Below are 27,367 nucleotides of genomic sequence, written 5' to 3'. Positions count from 1 at the left end.
CGAGTCCACAAACATTTGATTTTACCTTTTAAATACTCAAATTCGATTGAGTATGTCAAAATATATAGTTTGAAGATAATATTGAATGTTCTTTGATGATGAGATTTGTGAATAAAAAACGTGCTACCTAAATTGGTAAAAATAGTACCTAATTTGATTTCACATATACTTGATTTTACCCTTTTAAGACTCAATTTTAATTATTTTGGGATATAAAAAAATATAGTTTCAAGTAACACGAGTGACTTTTGATATGTCATTTGTGAAGTTAAAATGTGATACCTAAATTAGTACAAAAAATATCTAATTCAAGTCTACCAATACTTAATTTTACTCCCTAAATGAGAAATAATTTAATTTGAGTTTGAAAATACTTGATTTCGTAAATGAGATATTCACAATATGTATTAAAATATTGGATATTCGAATAGGCAACGTAAGTTCACCAAGTGTTGGTATTTTTATGGAAGATACATTTGGATGACATATTCATCTCATTTAATATTAAAAAAAAAAACAAATTCTCAATTAAGCATGAAAATTTTAAAGTACTTAGTTTTATTTGAGAAGTAACTAATTTGAGTTTGCAAATACATGATTTTGTAAATGAGATACTCACAATATGTATTAAAATACTAGATAATGCGAGCTCGCAAATACTAGATTTTACTCCCTAAATATTTATATCCAACTATTTGGGGATGTCAAATTATATAATTTGAAGTTAATATTGAGTGGTCTTTGATGACGACATTCCTGAAGTAAAAATGTGATACATAAATTAATACAAATAATATCTAATATGATTCCACAAATACTTGATTTTACCATTTAAATACTCAAATTCGATTATTTGATGATGTGAAAATATATAATTTGAAGTCATTATTGAGTGGGCTTTGATGATGAAATCCCTGAAATAAAAATGTGATACCTAAATTGTTACAATTATTACATAATTAGATTCCACTGATAATTGATTTTACCATTTAAAAACTCAAATTTAATAATAAGTATAATGAAATAATATTGATACATATAATGAATGATTACCAATAAATATTATGAAAAAATACTAATGAGGATGATATCAAATGAAGTATTGCATTGTCATTTAATGAATACCAACAAGTATTGTGAATGAATATTAATGATATTATAAATCAATACTCATAAGTATAAAGAAAAAAATACTAATAAGTATAATGAATAATTACCAATAAGTATTATGTCAAATAAGTATAATTGTCAAATAAGTCATTCAATGAATATCAAAAAGTATTGTCAATTAATATTGATGAGTATTTTATAAATCATTAATCCAAGAATCAATAGATATAGTTAAAGTGCAAACTTCAAGCTCATTTACGAATTATGTTCATAGTGTATCTCCCAATTAGTCCATGATGAATAATGAACTATGTTTATTTATTTAAATGACATGAATAAGTATCCTAATGAATTTTCCATGTAAAGATTGCCTATTCGAATATCCAGTATTTTAATGCATATTGTGAGTATCTCATTTATGAAATCAATTATTTACAAACTCATATTAGGTACTTATCAAGTAAAACTAAATACTTTAAAATTTCCATGATTATTTGAGAATTTTTTTTACCAAAAAAATATTAAATAAGATGAATATGTAATCCAAATGCATTTTTCATGGAAAGACCAATACTTTGTGAACTTACATTGCATATTCGAATATCTAGTAGTCTATTACATATTATGAGTATCTCGTGTACCAAATCAAGTATTTGCAATACGAAATTAAGTACTTCTCAAATAAAATCAAGTACTTTTAAATATTCATGCCTATTTGAGAATTTGTTTTTTTCTTTTACAAAAAAATATTAAATGAGATGAATATGTCATCCAAATGCATCTTCCATAGAAAGACCAACATTTGGTGAACTTATATTGCATATTCGAATATCCAGTATTCTATTACATATTTGAAGTATATCATGTACCAAATCAAGTATTTGCAATATGAATACTTCTCAAGTAAAACTAAATATTTTAAAATTATCGTGCTTATTTGGGAATTTGTTTTTTTTTTTTTTACAAAAAATATATCAAATTAGATAAATTCGTCAACCAAACGAATCTTCCATGGAAAGCCAATACTTAGTGAACTTACATTCGAATATTCAGTATTCTATTACATATTATGAGTATCTCATTTACCAAATCGAGTACTTGTAAACTCAAATTAGGTATTTATCATCCAAATGCATATTTTATGGAAATACCAACACTTGGAGAATTTACGTTGTCTATTCGAATATCCAATATTTAATACATATGGTGATGATCTCATTTACGAAATCAAGTATTTTCCAACTCAAATTAGGTACTTCTCAAATAAAACTAAGTATTTTAAAATTTTCATGCTTATTTGGGAATTTGTTTTTTGTTTTTTACAAAAAATATATTAAATGAGATGAATATGTCATCCAAATGCATCTTCCATGAAATGCCAACACTTGGTTAACTTACGTTGCATATTTGAATATCCAGTATTCTATTACATATTATGAGTATCTCCTATATCAAATCAAATATTTACAAACTCAAATTAGGTACTTCTCATCCAAATGCATATTCCATGGAAATATCAACATTGGACTCTTTGAGAATTTACGTTGCCTATTCGAATATCCAATATTTTAATATATATTGTGATTATCTCATTTACGAAATCAAGTATTTGCCAACACAATTTATGTACTTCTCAAGTAAAACCAACTACTTTAAAATTTTCATTGCTTATTCGATAATTTGTTTTTTTTTTTTACAAAAAAATTATTAAATGAGATGAATATGTCATCCAAATGCATTTTCCATTGAAATACCAATCTTGGTGATTTTACGTTGTCTATTCGAATATCCAGTATTTTAATACATAATGTGAGTATCTCATTTACGAAATCAAGTATTTGCAAACTCAAAATAGGTATTTCTCAAGTAAAACTAAGTACTTTAAAATTTACATGCTTAGTTTGGAATTTGATTTTTTTACAAAAAAATATTAAATGAGAAGAATATGTCATCAAAATACACCTTTCATGAAAAGACAAACAATGAATGAATTTATAGCGATCGTTCGAAAATCCAGTATTTTCTTACACATTTGGAGTATTTATATAGACAAATTAAATATCTTAAACTTCAAAATATATATTTTATATGTCAAAATAAGTACTTAATCTTATTTCACGATTAGTGATGAACTATATTTTTTTTAAAAATAAAATGACATGAATAAGTCATCATAATGCATTTTTAATGAAAACCAACAATGATTGAATTTATGGTGATTGTTCGAAAATATAGTATTTTTTTTATACATTTAGAGTATTCAAATAACAAAATCAAGTATTTGAAACATCATAATATGTATTAATATTTTGGTAGATGGAAAACACACAATTAATTTAGTGGATAAAATTATATCTTTATTTACATAATAAAAGGGCAAAAATGTAAATTTATCTTTGTATGGAGTTAAAACTAAGTTTGTAGTATTGTCAGGTATTGATTTGTAAAAAAATCATGTAGGTACTGAATTTTAAATCGAAGATGGACATATGTATTTTTTTTTCTAAATTTGCCCTTAAAAAAAATCCAATGAACCACTAACCTTTTAAATTAAAAGTAGATATCTTGTGAGACGGTATCACGAATTTTTATCTGTGAACGGGTCAACCCTACTGATATTTACAATAAAAAGTAATACTCTTAGCATAAAAAATAATATTTTTTCATGGATAACCCAAATAAGAGATCTGTATCACAAAATACGACCCATGAGACAGTCTCACATAAGTTTTTGCATTAAATTAAATATATTTTGGTACAGAATTATTTGATGTAAGTTATTATTTTTAAAAAATATGATCCGAATATAATATAAACTTAAAAATATTTTTAACTTGTATCAAATAAATGATTTTAATTTTATAAAAAAATTAGTATTTTTCAAAATTAGCATAAGACGTAATAACATGTTATACATGTGTGCATGGGCGCGGATATAATTATTTTTTAAAAAACATGATTTGAATATAATATAAAATAAACTTAAAAATATTTTAAGCTAGTATCAAATAAATGATTTTAATTTTATCAAGAAATTAGTATTTTTCAAAATTAGTCTAAGACATAGTAAGGTGTTATACATGTGTGCACGTGGCGCGGATAAATAATTTATATTTATAATTTGTTTTGGAGAATTCGTTGGTTTATTTAACTTATCAAAATATATAGTTAACATCCACAATCTATTTTATTATTGTTTTAAAACAAGTTCTGGCTAATTTGGAATGAAGATAACAAAATTTTGATAAATTGGAACTTTTGGCATGAACGATTTTTTCAGAATAAAATTAATTTTTTTAAGATGTAAATTATTTTCTTTAAATTCATATAAAAATATGATCGGTCACCAATAGGGATAGAAAGAGGTCTGGGTTGGGGTGGTTTTGGCAAAACCAGAGACCCGCCCCGTCTTCCTTTAGACACGGCCTGTCCTGCCCCATAGACCCGACGGTTCAATCGGGGTTGGACCCGTACCCGTCAAAAATATATAATTTTATATTTATTCAATAAAAAATTTAAAAATTAACAAATCATTTAATTTATATTAATAATATTCAGAACATGAAAAAAATTATCATAAGTTAAAATATATCGACTTTTATTCAATTGATAACCAAAAAAATTTATAATAATATATTTTTATATTAAGTATATAATGATGACATAAAATGATTTCAATCCAAAAATTTTATAAATTAAAATTATAAATAAGGTATTAATTATTTAGTGTAAAAAATAATTATATCATTAATAACATATATATTTTATTTTTTAAATATATAAAAATATTTTGATGGACCTGCTTAATCAAACCAAATTTCAACATGTAATAATTTCAAATTGCACATGACTCGCCATTAATTTTTATAATTATGATATTATCTATACTTAAATACAAATCAAATTAGTTATGAAAAACTGTAAGCATGCAATGCGTCCATGTCACTAGTTTATTTTTAGCATATTTTGTACATGTTAATTATTATCGGGTTTAACTTTAATTAATTGTATAAATATTTTGTACAGACACACCAAAATTAATTATTATCGCGTGTTTAACTTTAATTAATAGTATAAATATGTATTGAGCACATATTAAATATGATGAAATTTATAAAATATTAAATATTAGATTTGGTCGAACATAAATCTAGAAAATATTAGCTTTTGAGGTATTCACAATTGTATGTATGTGAATACGTATTGTCTATGTATAAAGTAAATAACAGATCGATTATGAAACGGTCTCATATATCTACTCCCATTAGATGAGTCAACTCGATTCATACGTAAAGGGAAAATTAATACTTTCATCATATAAAATATTATATTTTCATGAATCGGGTCAGGTTAGAGACCCGTCTTACAAAATTGATCTATGAGATCATTTTACTGAAATTTTTGTTAAAAAAAGGTATGCTTTATCCTTCTATGGCTATATGTTTAAAGGAATTTTTTTAAAAAATTATACATCGATTTATAAAGTCATATTGAATCTTAATCAATTAGAAACTAAATAGGATAAAACCTATTATTGGACAAAGTTCCCAACATATATCTTATCCACACAAGATTCAAACCTCATACCTCACGCAATGGACTCTAATTCCTTTCCATTAAAATATTAAAGACAAAAACTTGTGTGAGACGGTCTCATGGGTCGTATTTGTGAGACGGATCTCTTATTTGAGTTATCCATGAAAAAATATTACTTTTTATGCTAAAAGTATTACTTTTTATTGTGAATATGGGTAGGGTTGACCCGTCTCACAAATTAAGATCCGTGAGACGGTCTCACATGAGACCCACTCAATATCAAAACTGAAAATATAGAAAAGTTCTCAATATGTTGATTATCACAAAAATTATTATGAAATTAATTCAATTTTATGAGACGAATCTCGTATCCGACCCGACACATGAAAAATATAATCTTATACCTTAGATGAAACTTAAGTGTATAGTTTAAATTAATTGCGCTATATAAATGAAGTCAAAGAAATTTTCAATTTATTTCATAATAAAAAAGAAACAATATATTATGATATAATTTTCAAATTTATTAGCTTAACTAATCTAATAGTTAGATTATTTCACGAATCCACAAATATTTTATTATTTATGAAAATTATACAGGAGATTTCAAAGAATAATGCTACTTATACAATCAAATTCTTACGACAATTATTACAACACGAAAAATTCATTCATCAAAATCTAACAATAAATTCAATACAAAATCTCAGTAAATAACGACAAAATATAACAATATAATCGTTATAAATATCATTATACGATATATTGATCGTAGTTTTAACATTACTCGATTTGAAATTGGAAATACCATTTCATAATGAAAGCCCAAACATTATCAGATAATGTCATCTTTAATTGGAAGTTACACCATTTTACTCGTGATAATTGCGAGCCCACTCCATTTCTATATATAACTATTCCACATTTAAAGGGTTAGGGTTTAAGAAAAGCCCTTGTTGAAACAACGGAACCCAAAACGATTTCCTTTCTTCCTCCAATTTTTAGGGTTTCAAAGAAGCATGGGGGTAGACAAGGGGAAGAAGCAGAAATTGGTGCAACTAGAGGAAGAAAACAACGGCGCTGAGCACGTTGACGGAGACCTGGTTCTTTCTATTGAGAAGCTTCAGGAAATTCAGGACGAGCTTGAAAAAGTACGTATATACTTTTATTCAGGTGTCCTGGAATTGATTTTTCTTGGTTATGTTCATGTTTCAGCTGCCTCTGCTAGAAAGATTCAGGAATTTTTTAAGGAAGGTTTTCGTTTTTGTTTTTGTTTTTGTTTTTTTGGGTTTGTAACTGTTAGAACGCAAATGTTATCGCGTTCTTGTGTTATACTATTGCACTGACGAATTTTTGAGAAGGGTGCATTGTTGATTTAATGAGTATGATTAATGTTCTTAACCTTTGAATCTGATATTTGTGGATGAGCTTGATTAATAGATTTGTCCTCTGGAATGGTTTTTTTTTTTTTGAATTCTGAACTGAGTTAAATGGGATTATATTGTATCAAGGGTTTTTTTTGGGGTCAAATATGCCATCTTACGCGAGCTTCAGAAATATCTCGTTCTTTGTGCCTGTTCATCCAAACGATGTGTGTCAGATAATCTTATAAAATTTTTAACATTTTAAAATTGATAGGATATTTCGAATTGGTTTGGGTATATGCATGCATTTTGCAGTCAAAGATAATGAAGATCATAAATCACACGGGGAGAGTTGTATGTCTTATATCAAGATGTCTAAGCGATCATTCTTGTAAATTACTTTATCTATTATGTATCGAGTATTTAGCTTATCATAATGTCATTCACGACTTTTATATCTTCTTTCTTACTAATTATAGAGTTTTGCCTGCATTGATGGAAGATTGTTTTGGAGATTAATGTAAAAATAATATATCCTTTTGCGTCCTAATTCCGTAAATTTAATCCGAAATTTGTTCCAGCCATCTAAATCATTTATGGTCTTCAAGAGAATGGATGGGATTTGGGATTGGCCAGGAATGCGACTTTCAGAAGCCCTTGGAAATTTATTTCTCATTCTTTCCCGGCAATTCAACTGTTGAGTAGGAAGGTTTTGAGAGGGGGAAATTACATCAGGTTTTGGGAGGATATTTGGGGGGGGGGGTCCTTCTTTCAAAGAACGCTTTCCGTCTTTGTTTAGGATTTGCACCATGATCAATAAACCAATTCGTAATTTTATTGAGGTTGTTGATATAGGAGTCAGTCATAATTATCGTTGGGACGTGCGCTTTAGGAGACATCTTAATGATTTAGAACTGGGGAGTTTGCTAATTTAGTGGGAGTCCTAGATTCGGTCAGAATAGAGTTGGGTTCGGAGGATATCAGGGTGTGGTTGGGGGATTCTATGGGTTTGTTCTCTGTCCGATCTTTTTACGAGTCATTCTTTCCCTTCCATAATTTCCCTGTTTTCTCCCCTTTTATTCATATTTGGAAAGTACTCATCCCACAAAAGATTCAAATTTTCTCGTGGATCGTCGCTCTGGGCAAATTTCCGGCCTCAGATTTGGTGCAAAGAAGATGGCCATCGTGTGCTTTAAGCCCACAGTGGTGCTACTTATGTCAAAACCACGAAGAGGATCAGGATCATTTACTGGTACATTGTTCTTTTTCGAGAAGCATATGGATTAAGGTGATGCAAGAGCTGAGATTTTTTTGGATTTTTCCGAGGAGGGCAAAAGATATGTTCATTATAGATCCCGGATTTCAAACAGGGGCAACAGTGAAGACATTCTGGTATATGGTCGTTCATTTAACGTTCTGGACATTATGGCTCGAGAGAAATAACAGAATTTTCAATGACTCGTCTGACACGGTAGACAAAGTATGGGAGGTGCTCAAATTCATGGTCGCAGCGTCAACAAGGAAGATCAAAGAATTCGGTCATCTTGCTATCTCAGATGTGGTTAGGGATTGGAAGTTCGTAATGTATTGACATAATTGTTGTAGTTTCTTCTAATCCGCGGATCACTCATCCGCTTTTTATGTAATAGATTCTAATGTTTATATAAAATTTAAGTTTCCTATAAAATTTTTTTTTCTCCTGATGCGCTAGGTTTTACCAATTCATGTAAGTACTTTAGTCTTGCAGACGCTAATCGGAAATATTGATATAGTGTCGTCGTCGTTAAACATTGCTAAAGATTTGCTATCACAGATAGGCCACTGAATTTTTTTCCATTTATACTTGGTTTCTATAATCAATCATTCTTTAAATGTGCATTTTGACATTTGTACTGCATTGTTGTCTGTATTTGTCATTATGTTTTCTGGTGACATTGGTCTGTGTTAATATGCGGCGTTGATAGTGTCATAAATTGTCCTAAGGGGTTTCACAGGCAATGTGTACATTTTATTAGCTGTAGAGGCAGTAGATTGATTTCATGCCACATAGGTGCATCTCTTTTAATTTTGAATGCATTTCGATTCTGAAGTGATCAGAAATACACAATTAAAAATTCTGGTGAAACTACTGACACAATTATGTTTGTTTTGTGCTTTCAGATCAATGAAGAAGCAAGTGAAAAAGTCTTGGAAGTGGAACAGCAGTACAATGAGATACGTAAGCCTGTCTATGATAAGAGAAATGACCTCATAAAATCAATTCCTGATTTTTGGTTGACTGCGGTTAGTCTTCAAGAGAAAGAAAACTTCATACTGGCAAGACCTTTCACCACTTGAAATGCCTGTTTCTCCGTGATTGAAAATTGCCCTCTTTTTGCAGTTTCTAAGTCACCCCGCCCTCAGTGAACTTTTGACTGAAGAAGACCAGAAGGTTCGAGTTTTCTCTCTTCTGCTTCTCTAAGACTAAGTAAAAACACAGAAGCAGCTATGATTTGTTTAACATGTACTGTCTTCACTGTTCCTTTTCTTCTCACTTTGAAGCAGTTGTTGCTCTTACAAAAGGTTCTACAAAGCTTGAATAGATGCTTTATTTAACCACATGATCTTTTTTTCCTAATGTGATCAAGTGGCTTCCTTTGTTTCTGTTAGATATTCAAGTACTTGATTAACCTCGAAGTGGAAGATTTCAAAGATGTTAAATCTGGATACTCGATTACATTTGTGAGTCTCCACTTTTTTCCCCTGTGGCCGTTCTTAGACCGCCAAAATTTTAAATTTTGGTTTAGTTTAAAAAATTTGTAGATGATTTACAATAGTTTTTTGGTTTTCCCTGCAGAATTTCAAACCCAATCCATATTTTGAAGATACTAAGCTCACAAAGACTGTTACCTTCCTTGAGGAGGGAACAACCATCACTGCCACATCAATAAAGTGGAAAGAAGGCATGGTAAGCTTCCGAGTTTTGGATTTAAAGAATATGAAATTTCACTGAATTTCAATTCATTGTACATGCCTTGCTGTTGTAGGGAATTCCTAACGGTGTTGCTGAAGATAAGAAAGGAAACAAGCGATCTCATACCGAGGAAAGGTTGATCCTTCTCTATTGCTTTTTTTTTTTCCATTCTTGATGTGGTAGGAGGCGAGACTCAGTTCCTTAACAATCTTCCGTCCTAAATTTTCATCGACAGAGTTAGTCATCTATAACTGTTTTACAAGTTCACATCATGTCTTTTCATTTATATTATGATATTGGTCACATGCTAAAGAAATAGAGTTTTGCATATCAGGGCTTATCATATTTTTGTATGATTTTTTTTCCATTAATGCTCTGTTGGGATCTAATATTTTGTAAAGGAGGGTGTTATTGAGTTACATAATTGGTGATAATCAATGTTCCTTATCAATTTTCATTCTTACAAAATAACTTGCTATATTGGAATTCTTAATTATGTAGTAAGATACTATGTTTCTAGAAACTTCTCTGACGATTATATTTTTTACCTTGGCCTTTTTCCTAAAAATATCTCCACCAATGCTCTCAACTTGAATTCAAAAGTGGCTACTTATAATTTGCTTTATTACGAAGATATTCACAGATTCTTCATTAACATTGATATTGACAGCATTAGTTGGTAACTTGGTTATAGGTGGATACTGCTGTTTAAAGCCCAGTACTTCCACTGAGATTGGGTTTTTGTGAAAAATATGTACTTTACTGATTCTCAGATTCATTTTAAAAGATATAGATCCCTTTCAGTTAATTATAAATATGTTAGTTTGCACCATGCATGCCTTATAATGTCGCATTAGTCACTTATTTCAATTACGTTATCCAATTCAGCTTCTTTACATGGTTCAACGACACCCAGCATAAAGGGGATTTGGTTGAAATTCACGATGAGGTAATTTGGGCCTCAATCAGTTTTTTGTTTACAATTTTTATATGAACTTGAGTCATTTTAACCAGCTTTTCCAACGGCACTCTTGTTTCCTCTTATAATTTGAAGCCTATGTTTTTAGCAGGTTGCTGAAATCATTAAGGATGATTTGTGGCCAAATCCTCTTACATATTTTAACAATGTACAATTCATTTTTTACTCTTTTTTCAGTCTTGTTTTATACAAGCGAATGCAAGTTTATTGCATGCTCGGCTTTATATTCGACTTGCCTTTTATTTCTGCCTGTAGGAGGCTGATGAAGAGGAATTTGAGATGGACGACGATGACGAGGTAAGTGCAGAAAATTGCCGTACATTTCTTTTTTCTCCCATTGAATATAGATTATGATGGGCTGTGAGCATTTTTAGAAGGATATTTATATTAGATGACTCTACACTTATCCCGATATACCATGTCTTTGCAGGGAAAAGGTAGTGAAGAATCTGAAGAAGGTGATGACGATGATGGCGAACAAGACGACGACGACGACGACGAAGCTGAAGATTGAGACAAAGAAAGTCAACCAGAATATTATAGGTAGTTTGTTCTCATGGTTTTTGCTTGTTAAACGGTAGCGTTTGCGAACCGGTCTTAAGTTAAAGAGGGATATATGATAATCTACTTCATTTGAACCCTTTTGTCGTTATGCAATTTTGTATTGACTCTCTTTTAGAAAGTCTAATGTCACTTTTTTTTCACAGTCCTGTAAAAACATCAGCGGGTATGAACACGGGATTTTAGTCGCTTTTGCCTTTTGGCTGTGTAAAATATTTCCCGTGTCTTGTTCAGTGCATATCACTCGATATGTGCGTGTCATCCTTGTGTAAGCAGCCGTGTATCCATCTTCCGGGTATTGTTTTAATTTGATCCTTTGTTCTGATATGTATATCGTTTAGCTGAGGTGTGCATGCATGGTTAGAATAGTATCGTCAAGGACTCATTTTGATACTCAAATAGATAAATGAATAGAACTTGTTAGTGATAGTTATAAACAGACACAGAACTAATTTAATTTTAAAATAAATACAGGACCAAAAGCTTCAACCCCGCACCATAAGGATGACAAAAACCCGGTTTTAATGGACCTGTCCTAATATATTTAATAACAATAATAATATATTTTATATTAAATAATGAATGTCCTACAATCAGTATTTTGTGTGTGTATATGGAAAGCAAAATCATTCTTTTGGATTGTTCTTACCAAAAGCTCTTCTCCTATTCAATAGAGCTCTTTCAAAACAATGCAACCAACTTTTCCTATGCCACCAAAAATCCTATAAAAGCCATGTTTCCAGGCTGCTGCTTGTATTATAATTCGCGCAAAATTTGAGTCATTTTTTCTCGTCTTTCCGACATAAAACGATTTTTTTGTGCACGTTGAAACTTGCTGAACAAGAGTTTCAAGTTTGTTTTTCTCTTGAATCTTGAGTAGTTACCAGAAAAAAATGGTCTCTCCGAGTTCTGGAGAAGGAGACCTGATGATGTTTGACTAAAGAAATGGAAGAGAAGTTGAAGAGAATGGTTCTTGAATGTGGTAACAGGATTTTTAAACCTGGTAATTTTGTTGAGGACCTTCTGCGAAAACTTGACGTAATCCCTAATCGGCTCTTTCTCATTTAACTCGTGTATTCCTTTTATGCAATCATGTCTACTGTTGCGATTAATAAATTTGATGATTCGTTTATGAGATTTGGGGCCAATCTCTGGCCCAATGTAGATCGGGGACAGAGCGGATTTCACTAAAACAGATAAGCCCATAAAGAGGCCCAATATAGGAAGCCCAATTAATCAAGCCCACAATAATTACCAATTCAATTAACGCTCGTCTGTCTTCTCTTTCTTCCTCGGCGATTATCTGTGTAATAATTTGTAAAAATGGCATTGCGATCCATTAAATTCATAGAATTGGTTGAAATTATGTTTGACGTGTGTCAAAAGATCGCATCTGGCGAGAATTTGGGAAGAATCGGGCTCCCGGATTTTGTTTTTCATGGGTTCCGAAATTCTGCTTTTTGGATTGGTGTCTCAGAAACGAGAGCATCTTCTTCGACATTTAGCCCAAGATCGCAAGAAATTGATAGAATTGGATCTTAAACCCGCTAAAGAGGCTCTAATATCAAATGCCCTTCTGAGGCATGATGAAGTGGATGTAAGAGTTATAGACTTACAGTGGTTTCTTGCATCACTGAGATCATAAGAATGGCAACACCTAATGAACCCTTCAATGAAGAACAAATGAAGGTATTCCAGGCTTATCAAGATTTTCTTTTCCATAGATCGGCTTATGATGATGATATTGTTTCTGCTTTCTCCGATAATCACTGTGTAGTTAATTGAAGTTTCTTGTGTAGGATTACTTTAAGCTAGTTAACACTGCTTAAAATTGCTTTTTAAGATTGATTATTCCTATTGATCGTGGTGAGTTTCTCTAGTAATATTATAGTTATTAATCACTTTAAGATTGATTATGCCTTTTGATCATGGGGGATGCAGTTCAGGAGTATGAAGATGTAATTGTATAATCATTCCTCGGTGCAACTCCAAGCGATAACATAGTGTGTTTCTCTAGCAATGTTGTAGATATTAGTCAATTTAAGATAGTTATTTAGTGTATCTGGTAATTTAACTTTTTGTAGATGATTGCTTTGTTTCAAAGTAATCTTATTTTTTTATCTTTCGATTGTTTGTAATCTTTCTACCATGATGAAATAAATCAGATGAACAAATTATTTATTCCATATCTGCTTTAATGGATCAAGAGCTAGGACCTCTAGGCTATCCAGCTATCACTTTTTTCAGTAGCAATTCCAAAAATTAACAGAAAGTGCTACTCACGCCATCCTCCTTTAGTCCAGAATGTCCTTGGATTTTCCTAATCAAAATTCCTCATTCAGTACCCTATATCCTTTATCATCACCCGAAATCAGCCACTCTCTAAAAATGAACTAAATAAATGAGTCAATTTTATGAATCACTTCAATAATTTCTAGTAGCTATTGGTGATCCTAATGCACAGGATTCTGCACATCATACTTATTGGGAATTCATGGTATGTCTTATAACTTCAATAGATCCAAAGCTTTTATGGACATACACTTTCGACAAAAATACCCTCAAAGTTTGGAGGATTGTTCAAAAAATTCATCTCAATTGTTTGAAACTCGTTTATTTGTTTGCAATGCAAACAAAGAAATAAATAGGTCACCTGGTATTTTAGTGAGCTGGTTGAAATATGGAAAGGAAATGAATTTGTTATATACAATATGAATTTGAAATTCTCAGTGACAACATATTTTATGAGCAAATTCTTGAGAAAGTTTTTGTAATTCTTTGAGGACTCAGTAAAGAGTTGGAGGTTAGTTTAAGGGAGAATCTTTGGAACAAAGCACCTTCTTTCCAATTGTGATGCTTTCTTCGAAGTCATGAGGGAAGGGAGCTGAACAAAAGTCATGTTACATCCCAAAATTATTGAGTAAATGCAACTTGGTTTAGCTTTGGTAGCTACCCAAAACCACGACTCAGAAGGAAAACAAGATGTGTTGTGATAGATGCGACTAACCTTATGGGATTTGTATTGTGGAAGGATGAATGGTAATGTTGAGGGATAAGATTTTCTCTACCACCTCCCGTTTTCTCACCAAGATCCCACTTAATTTGAAAAACATCCGCTTTGGTGCTTTCTTAGTATAAAGGTTGGCATAAACACATGTCATCCAAATTTCAATTATTTGAAACATCAGTTCTGGACTTAACGATCAATAAAGATGCTCTTATTTTCCAATTTAACATTTCATTTTTCCAAAAAATTGTCCTCATTATTATATCAAGCATCAAAACCATATTTTGATCTTATTCGTAGTGACACTTGAGGTCTTGCATGATCTTAAAACATTGGTGAAATTTGACGGTTTATTACTATAATTGATGGCATTAGTGTTGTATGTTGGACTTATCTCATGGAAAAGAACACATAAACATTGTCATATCCAAAACATTTCCATCAACATGTCTCACATTTTTCAATCGCCATTGAGACTCGCATTAATGAATATTGAACTGCTGATACAGATATGGTAAAAACCAATGTGATCGGATCAAATGGGATTCTTGCGATAAGTAAGAATTTTTTTTACGTAAGCAGTGATGTCATAATCACATCCCAATCTAACAATTAAGGATGATCATTGTTGTCTTTGGAGCTATTTGGGAAAAAAATCTTTAATTAATATGGAAAAATTGTCACATTCTTGAAGAGGTGAGGCTATGCTAACTACGATGTATCGTATCAATAGAGTTCCTAGTTGATTATGAACTTTTTTCATGAATGAACTAGATTTCTCTTCAAAAAAGAAAAACCCTACCCAACTTCATAAAAAATTTTCCTCATGAAAGACTCCTTGATTCTTGTTCTCCTAAAATATTTGGGTGCATTATATTTTTTTTAGTTCCAAACTCCCATGAGAAAAGCTTGATTCAAGGAAATTAGATCCATCTTCTAGGCATTATATTCTTCCAAAGAGGGTACAAATGTTATTTCTCATCATTAAATCAACTCTATTTTCATATAGACAAACTTTCTTGAAAACTGGCCTTTCTACCTCGAAGCTCCTCTTCAAGAGGAGAATTCAACAAAGAGACCGTTGAGATCTCTCTTTGTTCCATATATAGAAGTTCTAGATATCCATCAGTGAATTCGTATCGGCGACAGATCAAGGGGAAAAACTAGAGGACAACTTAGGATAATCGTCTTGTTCACCCAGACGACTATGAGTTCCTCAATAACACCAAACATTAAATTTAGAGCACAATCCAATGGAAGTCCCTATGAAAAGTTATTGCACGATACTGATGTGCCATTGCTTATAGAAAATGGGTTAGATCTTGAACCAAGCATTGTATCTCCAGTTATCATGCACATTCCCAGTTGCCTCCAATGTATAAGACTTCAATTTTGTAATTACATAAACTGGTTATTTAAAAAAATGTTTATGGTACTTCATAAGAATTATGGGGAAGCTATGCTAATGGAAATATAGATAGTTATTGAGGTAACGAAAGTGTATGTTTAGAAAGATTAATGTGTTATTCACACAGAATGCCAGGAAAATCTAGAAAATAATGAGAAAAAACTCACAATAATTTTATTCAATAAAAAATTGACTTTAAATGAAAAGTACACGGTACACCCATATATATCGAACGGACTCATAATAACTAAAATCGGAAAATATTTCCAAAAATAGAAAGTACATAATTAACATAATAAAAAAGAATGAGGAAATCAATTCGGATTTAAATTTCAGCCTTAGACCGATGGATTAACAAAACAAAAATTTACCAAAAAAGGAAAAAAACACGATTTTGAAGGCCTAAAGCCCTAAACGAAGGAATTTGCCCAAAAATTCATTGGGCTCATGGCAGAGTCACGAGTCTTATTCGTTGGGCCGTTTACAATAAAACATCCTATTTTTGTCAAAATCCGACATCTCCAAAATTTCATAATCTTACCTGCCTTATTTGGCCATGGGGTGATCCCAACGCGCCAAAAAGATATCTTGCACGCATCATTCCCCCATGGTGTAAAGAATTCACCCTCGAATATCCAACTGCATCTTTTTCAAATTATGAATCATCAACATACATAATCAAATGCTTAACATTAAAGATGTCGTGCGTGCATATATGACTCTACAACTTCAAATGATATTCTTTGAATTGATCTTTTCAACAACTTCAACTGGCCCAATCTTGCGTTCAGATAACTTATTGTATTCTCCTACACGAAAACGCTCCTTAGTCAAAACAGATCACACTCAACACGATGTCGTTTCTGGTCTCCTGAACCTTTGTATTTGGTAGATGATTGTAGAAAATTATCATGGACTTGAGACTGAACTTGTTGTAGTCCAATGACAAAATCCTCAGGTTTCCCATGGATGTGAGTTGTGTTGGTTAGTGGAATTAAACCGAGAGGGTCTCGTGGCTGAGTCGAGTAAACAACTTGAAATGGACTAAATCCGGAACTTTGGTTAACAACATGATTATGGGAGGACTTAACCTGACAAAGCTTTAGATCCCAAGACTTGACACGTTCTTTTACAAAACTTCGTAAAAGATCACTTAATGTATGAGTAACAGCCTCAGTTTGGCCATCGGTCTGGGGGTATGTATTGCTGAATTCAAGACTTGTATTCATCATCTTCCACAAACTCCGCAAAAATGGATATGGAAACGTGTCTCGATCCGATACTATAGATTTAGTTCATCCATGAAGATGATAAATCTTACGAAAGAATAATTGTGCCGCATTAACTTTCTGTGTAACAGACATGAATATTACCATCACATGAGATTATCCTCACGTGTCATGAATATGTGTTATGGTCCCGAGTTATGGATCTTGTTATGAGATGATTTATGAGCTGATAATTAAACATGATGTTTTAAATCTGAGGCTCGCTAAAGAGAAATTCTCAATCTTTTGGTTTTAGAGGCACGTTCGGAGGGAACCTCAGATCTCGTAACACAAGATTGTGATTTTTTTCTTCTTTTATCGATCCAATTCTCCAATATATAGAGAGTGCATTTAAAAGATAACTTTATCTTAACCAAAATAAAAGATCACCTTGTCCTAACCAAAATAAAAGAGAACGCTATTCTAATTCACAATCCTGTGAATCCTAAATATGAGAATTATTCCATTTATTCAAGCTTAACTAGAATAAAAGATAATAATTAAATGAAAGATAATAGGAAGATCTTAATCAAATAATTATAGTAACATCTCAATATTCTTTCATGTTTTTTCGTTTTTCCAGAATGTTGAGGAGATGGGAACACATGCTTGTGGCCATGAACAAGTTAATCTGGCTGGAGATTTTATATTATCTAGTTTAGAGGAGAACTATTGCATTGATAATCTGAAAGATATTGAGAATATTGATGAGAATCACGGGACAGTGCCAAATTCCTATGATCATACCAACTGTCAAGAAAATGTTTCCCTAGATACTCAAGATATGAGAACAGAAATTTCTTAACATAAAGAAGTTAATCTACAGGATGATGAGAACGTCAACGAGAATCCCCAGTCCCCAGAAAATGGCACATTTAGGTGATCAAATCAATTGGCAAGAAAGTGATTTGGAAATAATTAATTCTACATCAGGACCAGATGGATTTATCCTTGCATAACAATAAAAATTCTGATGAAATGAAATTTTTTGGCTCTCTAACGGAACAAAATTTACTACCATCACATGCTACATTGACGCCATCTAGACAAGTTTCTCATGTGATAGATTGTGATACTATACATAATGAGGATTTGTTGGATAAACAAAATTCTCCGGATGCAATCATTCCAGAGTTAATATTTTCATTGGTTCCCTGCTTTTCATATTCGACTCTCTAATGAGTTGGTGAATTGCTGGGTTCCAGGCTCTTCTAAGAATCGGCAATGTTTTTTGGCAAAGAAAGCTCCTGGAGAAACAAGCAAGGGAAAGGCTGCTGTTTCTGAGAATCAAACAGGAAATATCATTGTCAAGTTATAACTGAATGAAATATATTTTGCAGTTTTAATGGTCTTATACATTTCTGGAGCTGTGCAGACTTTGGGTAAAACACATCATCTGAAGGAAAAGGTCATTCTAAGGATATCTCTGGTCCAAAACAATGGAGTGAAATTCCATACAAAGAAAAGGTATTACTTTATTGATGGTTTCACTACATTTGATATATGGTCACATTTTCTGTTAAGTTTATTAACATAGATTTATCTTTTGAGTGCTCTTCAAAATTCTGGATGATAAAAGAAGTAATCTGGAATAGTTTTCTATTTGGTCAATCCCCTAAATATTTTTATCCCCCACCGCGGTTTATAACTCCTGATTTATAAAGTATAGTTGCTTCCTTGTTTTGAGGATTGAATAAGTCTTGTGCTCATATATTTAATGTCCGCAAAAATTTAGATCCATCGTTCATCGATTAGAGGTTACTAATCGTAAGTGTTGAAACCATTATTATACAAGTTATTTCTGCAGTTTGATTACAGAAAATATAAAAAATACACTATCAACTCAAACTTCTCAACAACATTTAAGTATCTTCAAAAGATAATTAAAATGCAGTTACCTGATAAGTTTTGAAAGCATCTTAGTATCTTACAAATGTATGCTATGACAATGCCTTTTATTGATATTTTTTTTGTTCTTACCAATTTTCAATTGTATCATTTCCTTTCTTACTTAGTTGTTAATGAGATGTACGTGACATATTATAATGGATTTTATTATTTTGGAATCCATATTTTTTAATATATAATTCAACCCAACAATTGTGGTAATGAATCTATGAATTCTAGAACTATACAAAGAGAAGGAAACATTCTTTGGCCAAGAAAGCACTCGGAGAAACAAGTAAAGGCAAGGCTGTTTTTTCTAATAATGAAATGGGAGATATCGTTATCAAGGTATTTTAGAAGAAATTTTACTAGGCAATTACTTATGGTGAGTCTAAAAAGTTCAACCTCCAATGCAATTTTTTCCATCCCAGTTATGCTATGAATTAATGCCATTTGGACTGTCGACCAACATCCAAAAACATGAAAATGGGTCCGATCCATTGAAATCAAGTCAGGTTTCACTTGATGAAACTCGATGGCTACCTAATAAGGTGATTTTGTTAATATACCTACCCCGATTTATAGCTGTATGTGGTAGTTTTTCATTGAAGTCTAATCGACTAGTCCAATTATTTTGCTTGATACCTAGCCAACTTATAGGACATGGGTATTTTCTCCTCGTTTCGATAAGCGGTCTAGTTTGATTATCCGATAATAAAACGAGATTTTAAAATCCTTATGTTTTTATAAATATATTCTTTAAATGTTTATTAGAAAATATCAATGTTTTCTTTGATAAAAAAAAATGGCGGTTAATCGGATCCGAACAAGTACCGTCGGGTTAACAATCCGGACCGTTACCGCCTATACGGTTAGGGTCAGGATTTTCTCAACCTGAATCTGGACCGGCCCGTGGCCAGATCTAGTCTCTAGCCCGGTCTGTTGTCATCACCACCCATGCATATGACTACAAATGGTATCTTGTCAGAGGATAATTATATGTGTGTGTGTGTGTGTCTATATATATATATATTTTAATCGGTAGGGATAATTACATATGTTCCCTTGGGAAATTTTGGGGAACAACCATGGTTAAACTTCCTTACCGAAAATAACCCGTCCAAGTATATTTCAACAAAAGTTTGACTAGAGTTGTTTTGCTAACTGTTCGTGTCTCTTTAATAGCATGTTTAGCACTTCTGCACCCTAGAAAATATTAAAGCATTTATGGAAAAATTTAACATTATTCAATTGAATTAAAATGATATATGAATTTGATAATCCATTATAATTGTCTAAAAACCAAACAAGTTTTCTTAAAGATTATATAACAGTTTATGTCTTGATAAAATGTAATTACTTGATGGGTATTATAATAATGTTGCTCCAACTAATTATTTCAATGACTATGTTATATTTTTATTTTTTGAGGGAAGGATATTATACTCTTATTTGTTTCAATATGAGGGGAAAAACTTCTAGTTCAAATTACGATTAATAACTTTTAACTTTCAATCGATTATTACATAACTATAAGAATCATATTTGTCATGCTCATGGGTTAGAGATAGTTCGATCCAAAAGACCCAAAATAGGATCTTGATTATTTTACGTTTTAAACATGAATTCTCAGTCAACAAGTTAAGCCTGTTTGTCTTCGCACCAAGATCTGCACATTTGCAGGTTGTATATTATGTTTTTTGATGAATGATTTGTAAATATTCACATGTCGATTGCAGTCTAATGTTATTCCCTGGTAATTGGTATACAATTCTATGGATGATCAAGTTGATTGGCCAAAAATTTGTGTTGTGACGGGGAAGTGGAAGGATGTCACCATAACGGTTAAGTTGAAGATGTATAAGACTATGTTTAAAATCAAGATGCTCATATGTTAATCGGAGGATATACATTCATCATTCTTTGATGGAGAGACCTTAAGAAGAATTTGAAGTGTTCTCACAGTAACGAAACGAAGGAGGTTATGACACAAAAACCAAGTAAATTAAGCATGTTCTGGGATCTGTTGGGCTGTGGTAACAAATTAACAACGAATAGATTATGGAGAAATTAAATAGACATCATGCATGACCTTTGTTTTGGTTGATTGATTTTAATTTTTTATGCAAATGCAATTCCAGGAGAATGAATACCTTCCTGTATTTGTTAGATTATCCAACTTGGCCAGGAAAAAGACTAATCCTATGACTACGAGTTGTAAGATGTTCACTTATATATATATATAAGAAATTATTACACTGAGATACAACACCGATACAAAATTTCATGTAATCTCAATGCAACATGATTACAACAATGAGATAGAATTACAACAATTCCTTAGTACTGCCCATATATATTATATGTACATTGATTGTATTTGTATGTGTATGGAAAGCAAAATCATTCTTTTGGATTGTACTTACCAAAAGCTATTCTCCTCTTCAATAGCGCTCTTCGAAAACAATGCAACCAACTTTTTCTATGCAACAAAAATCCTATAAAAGCCACATTTCCAGGTTGCTGTTTGTATTCCATTTTGCGCAAAAGCCGAGTCATTTTTTCTCGTCTTTCCAACATAAAACGACCCTATTGTGCATGTTGAAGTTCGCATAACATGAGTTTCAAGTTTTCTTTTTCTCTTGAGTACTGAGTTGTTACTACAAAAAGATGGCCACTCCGAATTCTGGAGAAGGAAATGTGAGACATGATGATGCTTTGACTAAAGAAATGAAACAGAAGTTGAAGATAGTGGGTCTTGAATCTGGTATCATGATTCTTAAATCATGTGATTCTATTGAGGAGCTTCTGTGGAAACTTGATGTGAGCCTCGATCGACTCTTTCTCATTTAACTCGCGTATCCCCTTTATGCATCATGTCTATGCTTGTTGTAAAGGAATTTGATTTTTTTTAGATTTGTGGCCGGATTTGACTCGAACTTGAGTAACTCTCATTTCTGAGAGCAGGATGCCACTCAACCTATTTGGCTTGTGGCGATTTAAATGGTTTTTGATACCAAGATTCATGTTTTTTTTAAAACAAAATTCATTTGTTTTAAAGATCGGTAATTTCATAATTTATGTTCAGATATGCTTATAATTTTGTTGATTGTTGTTAAATTTTTTGAGGTAAAGATGTTTTTGTAACTGATGATTTAATCAGCGTGCATAGAATGACTCATTCATAGATCTCTATCAGGATCGGACCCAAGATTTTCTTATTGGAAGCTAATTTTAATATGAAAAAATATTTATTAATAAAAATCTATGGATCTTACCTCTTTATGTATGCTTTTTTTAGAGTACTTCTTTTGTATGTTAATATTTTAACTTGTTTGTGTTTTTTTTAATAGCAATCATGCAAGTAATGAGACAAAAATTAATAGATTAATATCCTAAATTCTCCAAATTTAGTGGTAAATGTTTGGCTGTATTTTAACAACTAAATTATTTTGTATAACAATATCGCATGAAAATTTGATGGGTCCATGAACAAATAATTTTTTATCTTTAAATTAACTTGCACAATTAATTTACTTAGACCATAAGAATGACAACACCTAATGAACCCTTCAATCAAGACCAAATGAAGGTATTCTGGGCTTGTCAAGATTTTCTTTTCCATTGATCGGCTTATGATGATGATATTGTTTATGCTTTCTTGGATAATCACTATGTGTAGTTAATTGAAATTTCTTGGGCAGGATTACTTTATGCTACTTAACACTACTTACCGAAAATTGTCGTCCATGGATGGTCGAAATCACGCAAAATCTGTTTCAATCATCCAAGCTGTTTCTGCTTGTCAGATATGCGTTCGGATGTTTGACTTTGAGTTGCACAACACCATTCTGGAGATTTTCCACCTTTTCTTGGACGGGATACAGTAATTACTGCTTATTTTTCCTCTCTTTTTATTTCATCACATACTAAATTTGCATGCCAATATTATATATTCCTTGTTTCAGATAATTTAAGTCATTATAAGTCTCCACGATTGGGAAATAATATTAAAACTTTCTATTCATTGCACTTGTCATTTAGGAGAATTAAATAGATCGAGTCCGGAGCTTACAAATGATATCTTTACACCTCATGTGATATTTAATCTTATTTCGTAGTTGGGAACTCACTTAACTTATCTTCTTTGCTAAATTTAGATTGAACCATCCACAAGAAATATTCTCAAGCATGGAAGACATCATGACTCTGATAATTCAATATATTGAGGAGTCTGATGAGTTCGTGGTGGAGCTTACTAAGATCTTTCTTGTTGCTTTAAAGAAAGAAAATAAAGTAACTGATTTTAATCTTTTAGATTAATTTTTACTGATGACAGTATATCCTGTAATCTCTTGATTCCATTACTTCTTTTACATTCAGAACATTTCACCATGTGCCTTTCAACGAATGAGAAAGGTATTTGAGAAATGTGCAGACAGTATGCACAATTCTGTTCCAGAAGCTGTAAGACACATGGGGGATGCAGTTCAGGAGTATGATGACGTAATTGTATCATCAAGCGATAACATGGTGTGTCTCCTAGTAATCCTGTAGTTATTTGGCAATTTAAGATTGATTATGCTTATTGAATGTGGTGTGTTTCTCTAGTAATACTATAGTTATTAATCAATTTAAGATTGATTATGCCTTTTGAATATGGAGGATGCAGTTCAGGAGTGTGATGATGTAATTGTCTCATCATTCCTCGATGCAACTCCAAGCAATGACATGGTGTGTTTCTCTAGTAATATTGTAGTTATTAATCAATTTAAGATAGTTATTTAGTGTATCTGGTAATTTTCCTTTTTGTGGATGGTTGCTTTGTTTCAAAGTAATCTTATTTCTTTATCTTTCGATTGTTTGTTATCATTCTACCATGATGAAATAAATCAGATGAACAAATTATTTCTTCAATATCTGCTTTTATGGATCAAGAGCTAAGACCTCTAGGCTATCTGGCTATCAATTTTTTCAGTAGCAAAACCAAAAAATAGAATAAAGTGTCAATGGCTACTCACGCCATCCTCCTTTAGCCCATAATCTCCTTGGATTTTCCTAATCAAAATTCTTCATACAATGCCCTATATCCTTTATCATCACCTTAAGAAGAATTTGAAGTGTTCTTACAGTAGTGAAACAATTGGCTCGAAGGAGGATAGGATACAAAACCAAGTAAATTAACATGTTCTGGGATGTGTTGAGCTGCGGGATACAAAAGCCAAATAAATTAACATGTTCTGGGATCTGTTGGGCTGTGGTAACAAATAAACAGCGAAGAGATTCTGGAGAAATTAAATAGACATCATGCATGACCTTTGTTTTGGTTGATTGATTTTATTTTTTTATGCAAATGCAAATCCAGGAGAACGAACACCTTCCTATATTTGTTAGATTCTCCACCTTGGTTAGGAAAGAAGAATAATCCTATGACTATGAGTTGTAACATGTTCACTTGTATTTGTTTTTAAGATGAAAATTTTGAAATTGCACTTATAGGTCTCACCATTTGTGACAAAATCTTGAAATATAATTAACACCATATTTCGTTGAATTTTATTCATATTCTAGTGATATTTGAAAAAAAAAATTATCACGTGAGATACAACACATACTAAATTTCAGGTAATCTAAATTCAAGAAGATTACAACAATGAGACAGAATTACAATAATTCCTTGCAGCACTATATATATATGTTCATATATACATTGATTGTATTTGTATGTGTATGGATAGCAAAATCATTCTTTTGGATTGTTCTTACCAAAAGCTCTTCTCCTATTCAATAGCGCTCTTCCAAAACAATGCAACCAACTTTTTCTATGCCACCAAATATCCTATAAAAGCCACGTTTCTAAGCTGTTGCTTGTATTCCATTTTGCGTAAAAGCCGACTCAATTTTTCTCGTCTTTCCAACATAAAACAACCCTTTTGTGCATTTTGAAGCTCGCAGAACAAGATTTTAAAATTTAGTTTTTCTCTTGAATACAGAGTTGTTACCATAAAAAGGCCACTCCGAATTCTGGAGAAGGAGACGTGAGATGGGATGATGCTTTGACTAAAGAAATGGAAGAGGAGTTGAAGAGAGTGGTTCTTGAATATGGTAACATGAATCTTAAATCGGGTGATCCTGTTGAGGAGCTTCAGTGGAAATCTGATGTGAGCCCTGATCGACTCTTTCTCATTTAATTCGTGTATCCCCTTTATGCATCATGTATATGGTTGTTGTAAATGTTATTTTTTTTTATGAGATTTGGGGTTAGGTTTGACTCGAACTTGAGTAACTTTCATTTCTGAGAGCAGGATGCCACTCGGCCTTTTTGGCTTGTGGCGATTTAAATGGTTTTTGATACCAAGATTCGTGTTTTTTAAAAAAACAAGATTCATTCGTTTTAAAGATTGGTAATTTTATACTTTATGTTCAGATATTCTTATAATTTTGTTGATTGTTGTTAAATTTTTTGAGGTAAAGATGTTTTTGTAACTGACGATTTGATCAGCGTGTGTAGAATGACTCGTTCATAGATCTCTATCAGGAGCGGACCCAAGATTTTCTTTGTTGGAAGCTAATTTTAATATGAAAAAATATTTATTAATAAAAATCTATGGATCTTACCTCTTTATCTATGGGTTCATGAACAAATCATTTTTTATCTTTAAATTAACTTGCACAATTAATTTACTGAGATTATAAGAATGACACCACCTAATGAAACCTTCAATGAAAGACCAAATGAAGGTATTCTTCGCTTGTCAAGATTTTCTTTTCCACTGATCGGCTTATGACGATGATATTGTTTCTGCTTTCTCCCATAACCACTATGTGTAGTTAATTGAAGTTTCTTGTGCTGGATAACTTTAAGCTAGTTAACACTGCTTACCGACAATTGCCATCCATGGCTGGTCGGAATCAAGCAAAAGTTGTTTCAATCATCCAAGCTGTTTCTACTTGTCAGATATGCGTTCGGATGTTGGACTCTGAGTTGCACAACACCATTCTTGAGATTTTCCACCTATTCTTGGATGAGATACAGTAATCCCTGCTTATTTTTCCTCGCCTTTTTAATTCATCACATACTTAATTTGCATGCCAATATTAAATATTCCTTGTTTAGAGAATTAAAGTAATTATTTGCCTCCATCATGGGTAAATAATGTCAAAAGAATCCACAAGAAAATATTCCTTGTTTAGAGAATTAAAGTAATTAAAGTAATTCTTTGTACCTTCATGTGACATTTAATCTTATTTAGTAGTTGGAAACTCGCTTAACTTATCTTATTTGCTAAATTTAGATTGAACCATCCACAAGAAAATATTCTCAAGCATGGAACACATCATGACTCTGATAATTCAATATATTGAGGAGTCTGATGAGTTCGTGGTGGAGCTTACTAAGATCTTTCTTGTTTCTTTAAAAAAGGAAATGAAGTAACTGATTTTAATCTTTTAGATTAATTTTTACTGATAACAGTATATCCTATTCTCTTGATCCCATTACTTCTTTTTCTTTCAGAACATTTCACCATGTGCCTTTCAACTAGCAAGAAAGGTATTTGAGAAACGTGCATACAACATACACGATTTTGTTTCAGAAGCTATAAGACACATGGGGGATGCAGTTCAGGAGTATGATGATGTAAATGTATCATCATTCCTTGGCGCAACTCAAAGCGATAACGTGGTGTGTCTCCTAGTAATCCTGTAGTTATTTAGCAATTTAAGATTGATTATGCCTGTTGAACGTGGTGTGTTTCTCTAGTAATATTATAGTTATTAATCAATTTAAGATTGATTATGCCTTTTGATCATGGAGGATGCAGTTCAGGAGTATGAAGATGTAATCGTATCATCATTCCTCGGTACAACTCCAAGCGATAACATGGTGTGTTTCTCTAGTAATGTTGTAGATATTGATTAATCTAAGATAGTTATTAAGTGTATCTGGTAATTTTCCTTTTTGTAGATGATTTTTTGTTTCAAAGAAATCTTATTTCTTTATCTTTCGATTGTTTGTTATCATGAAATAAATCAGATGAACAAATTATTTATTCCATAATATCTGCTTTACTGGATCAAGAGCTAGGACCTCTAGGCTATCCGGCTATTATTTAGCCCGATTTATCTATCTAGACATGTTAAAACTAGTGGAAATTGTCCTGCTTGTACATTTACACCCCTGAATGCCAGCATAATTTCATGTTTTACTTTCCTTTTTACCACAAAATTGGTCTCTATTCGCTTGTAAGAAATCCATGTCCTTGAATTTTTTACCATTTCTAAATCAAAAAGAT

The 27,367-nt window shown here is 31.8% G+C and overlaps 2 protein-coding genes and 1 long non-coding RNA gene across 7 annotated transcripts; 2 read left to right on the top strand and 1 right to left on the bottom strand.

Moving 5' to 3' along the window:
• Positions 1–6,546: 6,546 nt before the first annotated feature.
• Positions 6,547–11,718, top strand: LOC142549427 (NAP1-related protein 2-like). 2 transcript variants are annotated; one of them, XM_075658365.1, is made up of 10 exons: positions 6,547–6,797; positions 9,171–9,293; positions 9,391–9,441; positions 9,660–9,731; positions 9,847–9,957; positions 10,037–10,098; positions 10,852–10,912; positions 11,031–11,090; positions 11,198–11,239; positions 11,373–11,718. In XM_075658365.1, exons 1-10 carry the CDS (start codon positions 6,666–6,668, stop codon positions 11,454–11,456), a joined length of 798 nt encoding a protein of 265 aa, XP_075514480.1. In that variant the 5' UTR covers positions 6,547–6,665; the 3' UTR covers positions 11,457–11,718. The 2 variants fall into 2 exon arrangements, with proteins under 2 accessions (XP_075514480.1, XP_075514481.1); XM_075658366.1 differs by having other exon boundaries at positions 6,549–6,797; positions 11,034–11,090.
• A 1,060-nt stretch (positions 11,719–12,778) lies between these two features.
• On the top strand, positions 12,779–27,024 carry LOC142549425 (sister chromatid cohesion protein PDS5 homolog D-like). Of its 4 annotated transcripts, XM_075658360.1 has the most exons (10): positions 12,779–13,192; positions 18,392–18,653; positions 19,314–19,421; positions 21,744–21,896; positions 22,778–22,959; positions 23,234–23,369; positions 23,457–23,606; positions 25,067–25,234; positions 26,590–26,757; positions 26,897–27,024. In XM_075658360.1, the coding sequence occupies exons 3-10, from the start codon at positions 19,401–19,403 to the stop codon at positions 26,915–26,917; spliced, it is 999 nt and encodes a 332-aa protein (XP_075514475.1). In that variant the 5' UTR covers positions 12,779–13,192; positions 18,392–18,653; positions 19,314–19,400; the 3' UTR covers positions 26,918–27,024. The 4 variants fall into 4 exon arrangements, with proteins under 4 accessions (XP_075514475.1, XP_075514477.1, XP_075514478.1 ...); XM_075658362.1 differs by having other exon boundaries at positions 19,505–21,896; positions 26,590–27,024; XM_075658363.1 differs by lacking the exon at positions 19,314–19,421 and having other exon boundaries at positions 26,590–27,024.
• On the bottom strand, positions 22,966–26,702 carry LOC142549426 (uncharacterized). The gene is made up of 3 exons (XR_012821207.1): positions 26,593–26,702; positions 26,311–26,508; positions 22,966–23,215 (listed from the first exon to the last, which is right to left on the bottom strand). It is a non-coding gene; the product is annotated as an uncharacterized LOC142549426 (long non-coding RNA).
• Positions 27,025–27,367: the final 343 nt, after the last annotated feature.

Source organism: Primulina tabacum, chromosome 6, assembly GCF_025594145.1.
Source record: "Primulina tabacum isolate GXHZ01 chromosome 6, ASM2559414v2, whole genome shotgun sequence".
Taxonomy (NCBI): Eukaryota; Viridiplantae; Streptophyta; class Magnoliopsida; order Lamiales; family Gesneriaceae; genus Primulina; species Primulina tabacum.
This window is presented reverse-complemented; position numbering and strand designations above follow the sequence as displayed.